At 38.7% G+C, this 12380-nt stretch overlaps 1 protein-coding gene across 1 annotated transcript in view; it reads left to right on the top strand.

Annotated features, from left to right (window-relative positions):
• Window positions 1–11176: 11176 nt before the first annotated feature.
• Window positions 11177–12380, top strand: part of LOC109921800 (zinc transporter ZIP9-like) — a 13308-nt gene continuing 12104 nt past the window's right edge. The window contains exon 1 of the mRNA XM_048596645.1: window positions 11177–11327. Coding sequence (XP_048452602.1) covers window positions 11177–11327 — 151 coding nt within the window. The remainder of the gene's footprint in view (window positions 11328–12380) is intronic.

Here is a 12380-nt window from a genome sequence, read left to right as displayed (position 1 = left end):
CCCCCCCACCCCCCCCCACCCCCCCCCCCCCCCCCCCCCCCCAACCCACCCTCAGTTGTCACTTTTCTCCCTTTCTTCATTGTCCATTCACCCCACCCTTGCTTTTTGCCTGCCCTGTTCTGTTGCCCACTACCTGCCTTCTTCTATTGACCTGATTTGTTCCATTCCATTATTCTGTCTCCTCCATCTTCCCATTCCCTCTGCTCTGTTGCCCCTTCCTTTCACTCCCTTCCCTGTTCCATTGCCCCATTCAATTTTTTTCATGTCAAGTTTAAACATTTGTATTTTATTTAGCTGATAAAAGTTCTAAATGTTCAAGTTTTCGGATTTATATTTCCTCAGCAACCAATTGAATATGAGTGTGTTTCCGGCAGCTGCACTGTCCTTCCTTTAAAGGAGTTCCACACAAAATATTCAAAATTTTACATAGTCTCACCATTATCTCTTGAAGTTTTTTTTAAAACTTCCTTATCAACTTGAGGTGCTACAATTAATATCCTGTGAACATGAGCCAGCCTCCTCCTCTTTTGTCTTGGAGGTTTTATACCTGCTTTTATTCAAAAGTCTGACTTCTGTTGTTTCACTTCGTTAAATGATTTTGGTTTGGGAAGGGAGACTGTGTTTTCTTTATACAAATACTAAGGTTATAACACATTTCGATGAAACCCAACTGCTGGAAATGAACACGTTCAGCAGTGTCTGAAAGTAGGGAAAACAGCTTAGATGTCTCATTAGTTTTAGATGTAGACGCCTCATGAAAGCCAGATTACAACATTAATCTGTCTCTTTCTTTTGAGGAACCAGCTGTGTTTGTATAGCAATTACAGTTTATATCGGATACCCAGTTCTCTTTTATCTCACATCATGTAATTATTCTACATTGCCTGTGTAATCAACGCCCCTTTTTGTATAGTGCAGGGTGAGAACTGACTAACAATTCCTCCTTGTTACAGTTCGGGGAGGCCTACCCTGTCTGCATACCATTTAGGCACTGCCTAAATGTTTCTATTTTTGTTATAGAATCACATCTGTCCCAGCTCACCTTTTTAAAAAAAAGCTATCTATTCATTAGTTCCATTCTATAGTCTTCCAAATTTTCTTTTTCTAACTAGACATCCAAGTACCAGTTGAAAGTTGCTAATGCAGTTGCTTCCACAAGACTATCGAGCAGTGCTTGATAGAGCAGAGCAGTCGAGATCATAACTCAGAGCAAGAAAACATTCTCCTTGTATCGCCCTCCACATTTTTGCCATTTGTCCTTTAATTATTGACCCTTGTTTTTCTTATTCATTCATGAAATGTGGCATTGCTGGCTAGATCACCATTTATTGTCTGTCCATAATTGCCCTCAAGAAAGTGATAATGAACCACCTTCTTGAACCACTGCAGTCCATATGCTGTAGGAAAAACACTAATGCCATTAGGGAGGAGCAGGAACAGCAATATTGTTTGAAGTGAGGATGGTGTGAATCTTCTGCATGCTCAAAAACACGAATAATTTTTCAGAAACAATTTTATCTTAAAGCATGTTGCCGCTGCCTAATCATACTATGATTTTTAATTGGTTTGTTACCTTCCTTAGTAATAGTTTTCAGAAATTTTCCTGATGATTCTCCTAATTGTCCCCAAGATTCCTGTTTGCTCTCTCTGTCCTTCCTTGAATAGCAGATTTATATTTGTTGCTTTCCAGTCCACTAGCACTGTTTGTGAATGTAAATCACTATCAATGTACCAACAATTTCTGCTGCCACATATTTTAGAACCCTAGGATGTAGATCATTGGTGGCAGAGAATTTGTCAGGTTTTAATTCTAGTAATTTTCTTCAGTTGATATTAATTACTTCAAGTTTACTGTTCATCAGCTGCGTCATTTTTATTCACTGACTACAACATGAGGTTAGTAGTTTGTCAGAAATTGGATGTTGGATAAACAGTTTGACAATACAAATGTATTGGATGGAGAATTAGAGCCTATGTTTTCAGTTGACACAATGAAATCTGGCTCAATATCAGCATGAAGTTCAACGTTTCATGTAAGTGAAGGGACCAATTATAGATCCTTAGGAACTCATGGGCAATAGTGTAGGTCAGCGAAAGAAGTTGGGGATAAGACCCTGAAGAGATTCTTGAACATGTCATAGAATTACTGAATAAAAACCAGAAATCTCATTATAGAATGACTAAGAATGCTCTAATGATATTATGAACAAGTATAGGTCCCCTAGTGACAGAAGCAGTTGTACCTAACATAATGGGCATAATTATTGTTAGCAATGGCTGGAGCCTCAGTATGAGATTTCCTACCAGGCACCTATAGTCAGGGCATAGGTTTACACCAAAAAGAAATTTAAGATGTGTTAATTCACAGTTGGTTCCAGATTTAATTTTTAAAAATCTTTTTGCATCACAGTAATATTAGTTAGGGCATTATAAATGTTTTGCTGCCAAGGGCTTGGTTTATCCCAGTATTTGTGCCATTAGTAAAGCCTTCTACTAAAATTACAGGGCGTGCAGTTATATAACATGCCACAGCTACTGAATGGTAAGGTTGACTAAATTGTCAGTGAAGCCGAACCCTTAGGTTGTTGATGCACATGTTGTGATGTGGAATGACCCTCACTGAACCTTCCTCCTTGCCTTCCTTTAGGCAAGTAGGTGGATTCAGCTTGGTTCCTCACCAGTGACTTACCAATCTCAGTTATACTAAGTGGGATGCTATTGATGTGAAATTATTTACTATAACTCTGTGGCCACAACCATGACCAACTTTCCTTCCCAATTATTAATTTCCTCCATTTCATTAGGGCATCTCTGTGCCATGCACTGTTGTGCAGCCAAGACTCAAGCAGGTACCAGACATCTGAAAGTACTCCCTGTGGTTTTATCAGCTGTAAAATGAAACTATATTTTTATAGGTGATTCAGTTTTTACTAATTGTTCACGTCACATGGTGCTTGCTACAGTTTCTGAGCTGAGATGTTTGTCACCAGTTTGCAGGCAGCCTATATCGTTTAGCCGATCAACGCTGCCCTACTGGGGCTGTCATGCATAGGTAGTTTGAAGGACCTATTGATACTTATGTGCTGTATGACAAGTGTAAATTTGTGGAGCTTAGATTAACAACTGAAGCTGAAAATTCAGTTTATATTTGCTATCAGCCAGTTTAATTACGGTTATTTACTCCTTGAGTCACCTCAATACTAAATTCATACAACCGCTATCCTATCCATTTTCTCACGCTTTTTGATTATAGTGTTGCACTGGATGGAATAAAAAAAAGTCCTGTTACCAAGGTGTGCTGTATCTGTGAGCAGCCTGGCCTGCTGACTGAATTATATGAAATTACCAGCACACTGCCTGCTGCAATTTTCTCTGCCAGCGAGTACTTAGAAAAGTGACTGTTCTTTCTGTGTGCTAGCTGGAGTAAGAGTTGTTTTCTTGTACACTGACAGACAAATTGCAGCATTATTGTTTTAGTCACCTTAGTAGCAGACTCATCTCTAGCCAGAGTTTGTGGGTTGAATTCCATACCAAGCATTTGAGCCCAAATCTATACGAATTACTGAAGGAGTTGTTGGAGATGCTATCCTTTTTGTGAGATGGTAAAGATTCCGTAGTACCATTTAAAGAATTCTTCTGCTGACCTGACCATTGTTCTCCAATCACTGAATAAAAGACCAAGAATAGATAAACTGGTCATTCATCGCATGTTTGTGAGCTGATGCACTGTGTGAGAGGGCTATTGCATTTGTCTCTGAACTTTCATTGCACTTGGTTATAAATATTGTATGTGATGAGCTGTTTTAGGGCTTTTCTAAACAGCAAGTGGCACCATTGAAATATTTTGAGAAGCATGTTGGCTACTTTACTATTAATAGTCTGTTTTATAGAATTTAAAATGGTGCATTGTTACCTATCCTCAGATTTAGCTTGTGAAATAATGGACATTGAAAATAAAATAAATTAGAAATTGCATTCACATAATCTTGGTCTAAATTTAAGGTCACAAGTGTTCATAAATTGTGTGCTACAGTGAATAGGTTTTCGCCTCCACTTGTGAAACAAACTAGTCACTTTATCACTCACAAGGAAGGCCATTTGACCAAGTGATTTTTAAGTCAAATTCTGTTCTTACTCTGTGGATTTTTCTGCCTGAGTTTAGGGATCGTAATTTATAATAGCAATTAGTTTACACAGGCAGACTAATTCAGTTTGTTTTACACGTGGTGTCTTTTGGGTTACATTTTGAAATTCCACCTAAATTGTTTGGTACTTTCATAGGTTATTTAGTGAGCTGTACTTGAAGTGATGGACCTATTTCCCCTTCCTTAATAGTGCAGCTCTGATTCCTGATACTGGGTCTCTTTTATTTTGCATATTTATATAAATATTTAAAATAAGTTGTTTGCTATTTTTATAAAGAGTGAGGCTTTCCTTAAATCATTCAATAACATTTTATTATCAAAGACTAGTGCCTGTGTACATTTTGTAATATTGTTTTGTCTCTTTTAATGCCCCATTTATTATTGTTTAATTAATCATTTTAATAAAATTCTTAAACAAATCTTTCTTCTTTCATTTGCATAGCCAGACAGTGCCAGGTTTGATCAGGATACTGCATTGTATGTTCTTACAATAGAATGTTTCAAAATCTCTATCCACAGGCTATGAATGAATAAAGTTTATTGGGAATCCTATCCTGCTATTGATGCAATGAAACTGGCTGGAAATTGTGCCTATTGCACACTCTGTGTAGATACGGTTGGGCCTAGCCATTATGCCTTTCATGACGGAGTAAAATATTGATAGGAGTTTTGAACTTCATATGATTGCCAGTTTAGTTAAGGTGCCAGTGGGAAACTGGTGCCCATGGGATTGCCCCCTCAGGGTTGAACGGCAAGGGATATTTCTTCTTGTCTCTGGAAATTTGAAGTATTTGTGGTCAGTAAACATGAAACTATTGACCTTTGCTTTACACATTGTGTTATTAAAATGTGCAATTCTCTGCATCATCCTCTGCTATTAAACCAAGTTTCATCAATTCGTTTTTTAAAGGGCTTTCAATATTTGTTTGCAAATTAACAATAAAAGTGAGAACAGATCAGAAGGTTGCAGCACAGAAAACTTATGAATTACTTCTGTTTACACTCCATCTCATCTAATCCTACCCTCCACTTTCTGATGTCCAATTATTTTCATCAGTATGCCAATATTGCCCACAATACCACCTTTTCAGGAAATATTTTGTTTGCTTTCTTAGTTTTTTTTTGGAAAACGCATCACACCACCCCCCCCCCCCCCCATTTCCTACAGCTGTTATTGTCTGGGGTTGTACTGGTGGCTTACATAGATGGTTAGCATATACTGGCATAGAGTTTATATTTGAGCATTATAATTCTGTACAATAATATTCTACGATTTCCAGAGTGACAACAAAGAGTTGCTAAATCGGGGTCCTAACTAAGTCAATGCTATTAATCACTATTCCTTAATGCTTTTAAACAGTACTCCTAATCATTCACTTCAAGACTTCTTTAAAATGGTTTGGTAATCTTTTCAATATGATATTGGCTGATTATGGATCGGATGTGATCTTTTACATCGATCGAGGGAGGGTTAATCTGATAAAAAGTCACCAACCTGAAACATTAACACTGATTCTCAAAGGTTAAATGAATTGTCTCAGCCTCTGGTTTATATTTTCAGAATTCCCTTTCCTGCGAAAGCTTAGGTGGTCAGCTCACCTCTAAATAGTACGTTCTTGGGCTGTTCTCGCTGACTGCCTTTCGCTTGGCCACTACTAATCATCTCTTCAGTCAGAATAAAGAGAGGAAATTCTGCAGTTCACAGAAGTTTCATGTTATCAATAACAGTAAAAGATGTGACAGGATCTATTTCAGTCATTTCAGATGTTGTCAGTATCTGAATAAGCTATTGTTTCATTCGCTCCATTAACAGCCAATTTAAATAGGAACAACATTCTTTATGTCCTAAATATCACAAATGATAGAAGAATTCTTTACACTTCTAGCTTACCTTTCCATTGTTACTTTTGTTTTATTATCTTTAAGATCAGATTGGATTCTGTTTTTTCCTGCTACTGTGTTTTTTATATATAACATAATTTTTGATGCTGTTTTGAATAATTACTTCTGTCTTTCTACACTCCATGTCTGAGAGTTATACTAAACTGTGCTGTTAATATGGAGATCTAGAATCCAAAAGTGATAGATTGGTACCTTCATTTACTTTAATTGGTTTGCAGCTGAAGTGACACATTAGAGAATGATCTGAATCTGGTTCTGTGCTGCACCCATCTCCTACGGTTCTCGCTATTTCAACACCTTCCCTCACTTGTTCTCAATCACTCAGTTGACCTGGACTACTAACCCTGCGAGCCCTCTGTGATTCCTACTCATTCATTTGGGGCATAACAACTATGCCAGCCACTTTCATCTCACACAGTCCCTCACTTTCCCTCCATTCTAGGAGAAAATAGTACATAATTGTGTAGAAAGGGTCAGTATGGGTCATGGGATGCCCCAACAGTTGGCTTCCCAACATCTGTGAGAAGGTCCAGAATCCCATCCGTACTGAATGCCCACCATGCTCCAGCTCCTGGGCTGGGATTGGCATTTAACAATGTCAATAAAGCACTTTTTCCTTCAAACACAAAATAAAACCATCACTTGCTTTTGCTCAGACCATAGATTTTAAAAAAAGAAGGTAATATTGTAACTTCATTTTAAGAAATTTATTCCTAGGACATGATCACTGACGGCTGGGCAAGTGTTTGTTACCCATCCCTAACAGCTCTTGAGAAGATGGTAGTGAAACATTTGGCTCAACTGCAGTCTGGTTATCCCACAGTACTTCTGAGGCAACTGAACAGTTTACAAGGTCAGCTAATAGTCAACCATATTGGCGTGGGTCTGGAGTCACTGGTAAGGATGGCAGACGACCTTCCCAAAAGGACATTAGTGAACCAGATGGTAGTTTAATGATCATTAATCCGGTAGTTCAAATGATCATTATTAATGAGATGGTAATTCTACTTCAGGTTTGCTATTTGCTTTTATTTTTGCAGCTGCTTATTGCTAACTGTTACTAAGTAAGCATATATACAACTGCACCACTTACTTAATGAGACTAAAATATTAACATAGTCTGGGCTGTCAGGTTAAACAAGATTCCCATGGGAATACAATCAAATCTGTTGAAGTGCTGAGACAAGAGATCATAGAGGACTGCATCTTTCATGTACATTTGATCAAACAACGTTTCATTAATTTATGAATATTGAAATACGTAATACCAACTTTGACGAAAGCAAGAGTTTTTGTGATTAAATATAACATCTCTGACCATTAAAACAATTAATTACTTTAGCTCCCAACTGCCTTCCATTTATGTTGTTTGTACACAATCATATGTAGAGTTTTGGCAATCAAATTTACTAATATCAGTTTTCACAATCACAGAACTATTTCGGTGCAAAAAGAGGCATCCTGTCTAAACCAGCTGTCGAACAACCATCATAACTCTCTTGCCTTTTGTCCATTCCCTAGCACATTGTTTTATTTAAATAATCATCTAGTTCCCTCCTTGAATGCCCTCAATTGAACCTGTCTCCACCACACTTCCAGGCTGAGCTCTAAGCCTGAGCCAATTATGAAAAAGCTTTTTCTTGCAGTTTTTTTACTTGACTGTTGAAAAATTGCTTTTTATGTTTACCTACTATTTTTACCAATACAAAAAAAAAGTGGGAGGGAATTACAGAAACCAGTTTATGTATGTCTCAATCTGCAGTCACAATTGATTTCCTTACATGACGAAACTCAGCTAGCAGCAAAAAAAATGCACATGAATGACTGATTACATTTCAGGGTGTGGTAGAGCTGAAGATAGAAAGCGAAATCTGTCAATTTGGTAATAGTGCAGGGTCCTGGTTAAGATTATTTAGTATTAAGAATGTGATATCTGAAGTGTGACAGATATGCATTCATTGTAGATGAGTACTGATCAATGTCACGTATATAGTGAAGAATGGCTATGTAAACTTGTCAGTAAAGTCACCTTAGTCCCAGAAGGCCACTCTCCCATTAGAGACAGACAACTGGTGGTGGTGGTTTAACCTGAGGGTCACCACACCTCGGGCAAGGGCAAGGAGTCCTTTGCGGGAATTGAACCTGTGCTGTTGGTATTTCAAACCAGTCATTCCAGCCAACTGAGCTAACTGACCCATCGGTGATGTGAAATGAACTACTTAAATTTTCTCTCTCTCTCTATCTGCTTTTGTGTGCCATAATATAACTATGAATGTTAATTATATACAAAAGATTTTCACAAGCTAACTGAATTAAATTAGCACAATGCAGCCCTTTATGCTTGTTTGATAACTTTACATCAGTTGAAAACTCCACGGTAAAAGCAGATAAATATTATATAAATTGTGTTTGTGTGAGAGAATTAGGTGCCAATTCTTCTGACTATGCCTCCAAGATGCATGAGTGAAGATGCTTTGATAAACAGTCTCAATCTTTCAATTTGGCCACTTTGTTTTACCAGTTACAGCTGCTGATATGTTCTATTTCTGTGGTTCATGAGCTCTTCTCCTTGCCTTCCTAAGAGGAAAGTGTGTTGGAAGTAACAAGTTAATGTTTTGCTGAGACCAGCAGCTGTTTGTTGCATTTTTTTTAATCTACAAGACAAAATTCTTTATTTTCTCCCCATTTGACTTGTTTACTTTGTACAAATTCTCCATATCTGGCAGGGATGGGCAGTGATACTGTACCAATGTTCTCATCAGTTTCTAGTCCCACTTGTGAGACAGCACGATGGTACATTTGGTGAAAGTAAATTCGGATTGATCATAATGAAAAAAATTCTTCACTCAGAGTAGCAAACGTGTGAAATAATCTGCTAGCTGAGGTGGTGGAAGGGAAGAATGCAGAATTGTTGGATGCATGGTACTGACCACCAGGAAGTCAAGTTCAGAGTGGCTACTATCTCATTCTGATCGCTGAATGTTATGAATGTTCTTGCATTTAGACCTGCACCTTTTAAATACATTCACTTTAACAACAGACACTTCACTTGGGGTAGGCTAGTGAAACACAGGTGTGGTGTCTAAGTGTTATACAGATATCACAGTTCAATATGCAAGTTCTAAAACATTAGCTGTTATAGTGTCCATCTCCCCACTTTACTTTTCTTTGGATAGCGTGACATGACATTTTATTCCTTGTCTGGGCATTGATGTCACATCTCGACTGAACGCTGGCAACCCTGTTAGTGCAGCACTCCTTCAGAGAGAGAGAGGTGGAATGAGGAATGTTACTTGGATTGTTGAGAGCACATTTCCAGTGCTCCATGTTACAACATAATGTTATACAAGAGAGCAACCACAATTGTTGAAGAAGTGGAGAGAGTGGATTGTAAACAGCATTGAATAATCAGAAGACATTCCCACTGGGAAATAAAGTTCAGATGAAATGCTTGTTTTCAATATTCTAAAGAGAATAGATTGTGCTGACCATGTTAAGCTGTTTCTCCTGTCCCAGAGCATTAGGACCAAATGACCCAGCCTGCAATCAAAGGAGTTAAATTCTTAAGCTAGTGTAAATTTACTCTCTTCAAATATTTATCAAAATTTCTTCTAAATTTTATTACCCAATCGGCTTCCACTACCTTTACAGGCTGTTTATTTCATATCACAACTTGGTGTGTGGCAAAAAAAAGCGTATTCATTTTGTTTCAGGTTCTTAAGTATTTAATCTCAGTATATGAGGGGAATAAGTTACACTTAAGCCAATACAACTCAAAATTTATTTCAAATGTTCTTCATATTTTATCACTTCTAGAAGCAATTACTGGTATATTTCCACCAGTACTTTATGCTAGACAGCTCGCATATCTGAATCATTAATCATACTGGACTGTAATAAGGAAGGGCTTTTCACAGTTTGAATCATATAGAAATTTCATACATGATTATACCTCAAGTAAAATTGTAAAGGTAGTACTGGGCTTGAATTTCCTCAGAGCTCATCCCAATGTACTGTGATTGTTTATCACAAGCATACTAATTACCCAACATGGAGTGCTAAAGCAATAATATGGGTTCTTTGTTTGAAGATAAGACCATACACAGATCATGTTCATTTGGAGGCTATGTAGACTTGTCTGATCTGTATTACTGCTGCTGTGTTCTGCCTTACAGAGTCATAAGATTATATCATATTCAGTCTAATGGTGGGGAAGGATGGACAGAGGTTATGCTTCTTAAAGGTGCATGTACATCACATCACAACAGCTGTAAGTAGAATGTGAAATATTGGATGGTATAAACGTGGTGAGAGAGGAAACAGTGAATATTTAGCATCTTTGAAAATAGATAAAGCAGTTGGTCTGGATGAAGTGTATTCCCAGCTGTTAAGAGACACAAGACAGGAAATAAGGTTCTGACAAACATTTTGCAATCTTCTTTGACTAAAATGGGACTGCAAATATCGTATCATTGTCATTCTCTGCTTCTTTCACTTTGAGAAAATCAGCTGAACCTTAAGAATGGGCAAATATTGGAAAAACTCTGAAGTACAGCAAACAAGGTAAATACAGAGAGGATGTTTCCCCTCATGGGAGAATCTAGGATCAGGTGGCATAATTTCAGAATAAAGGAGGACTAATTTGAGACAGAAATGAAGAGGAATTTTCTCTGAGGGTTGAGAGTCTTTGGAACACCTTGCCGCAGAGAGTTGTGGGGATGGAATCTTTGTGTATACTTAAGGCTGAAATAGAGTGATCTTTGTCAGTAGGGGACTCGAGGGTTATGGGGAAAGGGCAGGAAAGAGGACTCACGGAGTGATGGATCAGCTACGAATAGTAGAGCAATCTTGAGGGGCTGAATGGCCTGCTCATTTTGTTCTTTCTTACGGTCTAATAACTGTAATTAAGAAAGATTTAGTCAAAGACTGCAAAGATCTGCTGGGGAAGCTCATCTGAATTTTTGAGGAGGATCAATGAGGGTGACACATTTGATGTAGTTTATCAGAATTTTAGACAAGTTTTTTTTTTCCAAGGTCCCTAGAGACAGATTGGTCAGAAAAGTAAAAACCCATGGACTGAACCAGTCCAAAACCAGTTCAGGCCCGGGAAGCAATAGGACAGGTGCTTGATGATTGAAAGACGCGTGGTGGCAGCAGAGCGAGCAGGGTGCGAGTCCCGCAGTGGGAGCGGGAGCGAGCAGGGTGCGAGTCCCGCAGCGGGAGCGGGAGCGAGCAGGGTGCGAGTCCCGCAGCGGGAGCGGGAGCGAGTCTTGGACGAAGGCCGGCACGTGGAGGCAGCATGGCCTCTTGCTCTGGGGCTCGGAGGGGGGGCACCAACTCATGTTGGAAGGGGATTGGAACTTAAGTACTTATGGTCACTTTTATTATAATTCTGGACTTTGTAACCTCTGCTCCCATGCTAGCTTAATTTTTTTAACTCTGTAACAAACTTTTAAATGACTCTTGGATAGGCACATGGAGGATAGTAAAATGTAGGGTATGCAGGGTAGTTTGATCTTAGAGTATGATAGTAGGTCGGCACAACATGGTGGGCTGAAGGCCCTGTACTGTGTTGTACTGTTCCATGTTCTATGTTCTTAACACTTACAGTATCTGTACCTAGCTACTCTGTATCTACGATGACACCGAGAGGCAAAGTTACAAACTTTTCACTGCACTCATTCGAGTGCACGTGATAATAAAGGCTATTCTGATTCTGACTTCCAATGGGAACAGATGGTTATTGACAGATCGTTGACATTTACAGGACAGGTAGATAAAATAGTCAACATTGTGTAGGATACTTCCCTTTATTAATGGGGGCATAGACTATAAGAGTTGGGAGGTTATGCTGGTACTGTATAAAACACTTGGTCAACTGCAGTTCAAGAATACAGGACAATTCTGCTCACTGCATGTGAAAAGATGAGTAGAGAGGGCGCAGAAAAGACTTATGAGAACTTTTCCAGCACTGAGGAATTTTAGCTATGAGAAATGATCAGTTAAGTTTGTTTCCTTTGGAACAGAAGAAATTGAGGGGTGATTTATTGAGGTGTATGATGAGTCTGGATAGAGTGAATCAGGTGATCCTATTTCACACAGTGGTGAGTACAATGTCAGGGTCAGAGATTTAAAGTAATTGTCAAAGGATCAGAGCAGAGTCGAGGAGAATATTTTTCTTCGAGAAGGTGGAGGAGATTGGAAACTGACTGCCTGGGAGAATGAGAGATAGTAGGAACTGCAGATGCTGGAGAATCCGAGACAACAAGGTGCAGGGCTGGACGAACACAGCAGGCCAAGCAGCATCATAGGAGCAGAAAGGCTGACGTTTGG

This window comes from Rhincodon typus, chromosome 5, assembly GCF_021869965.1.
Source record: "Rhincodon typus isolate 14 chromosome 5, sRhiTyp1.1, whole genome shotgun sequence".
NCBI lineage: Eukaryota > Metazoa > Chordata > Chondrichthyes > Orectolobiformes > Rhincodontidae > Rhincodon > Rhincodon typus.
The sequence above is the reverse complement of the archived record's forward strand: the minus strand, read 5'-3'. Positions and strand labels throughout refer to the sequence as shown.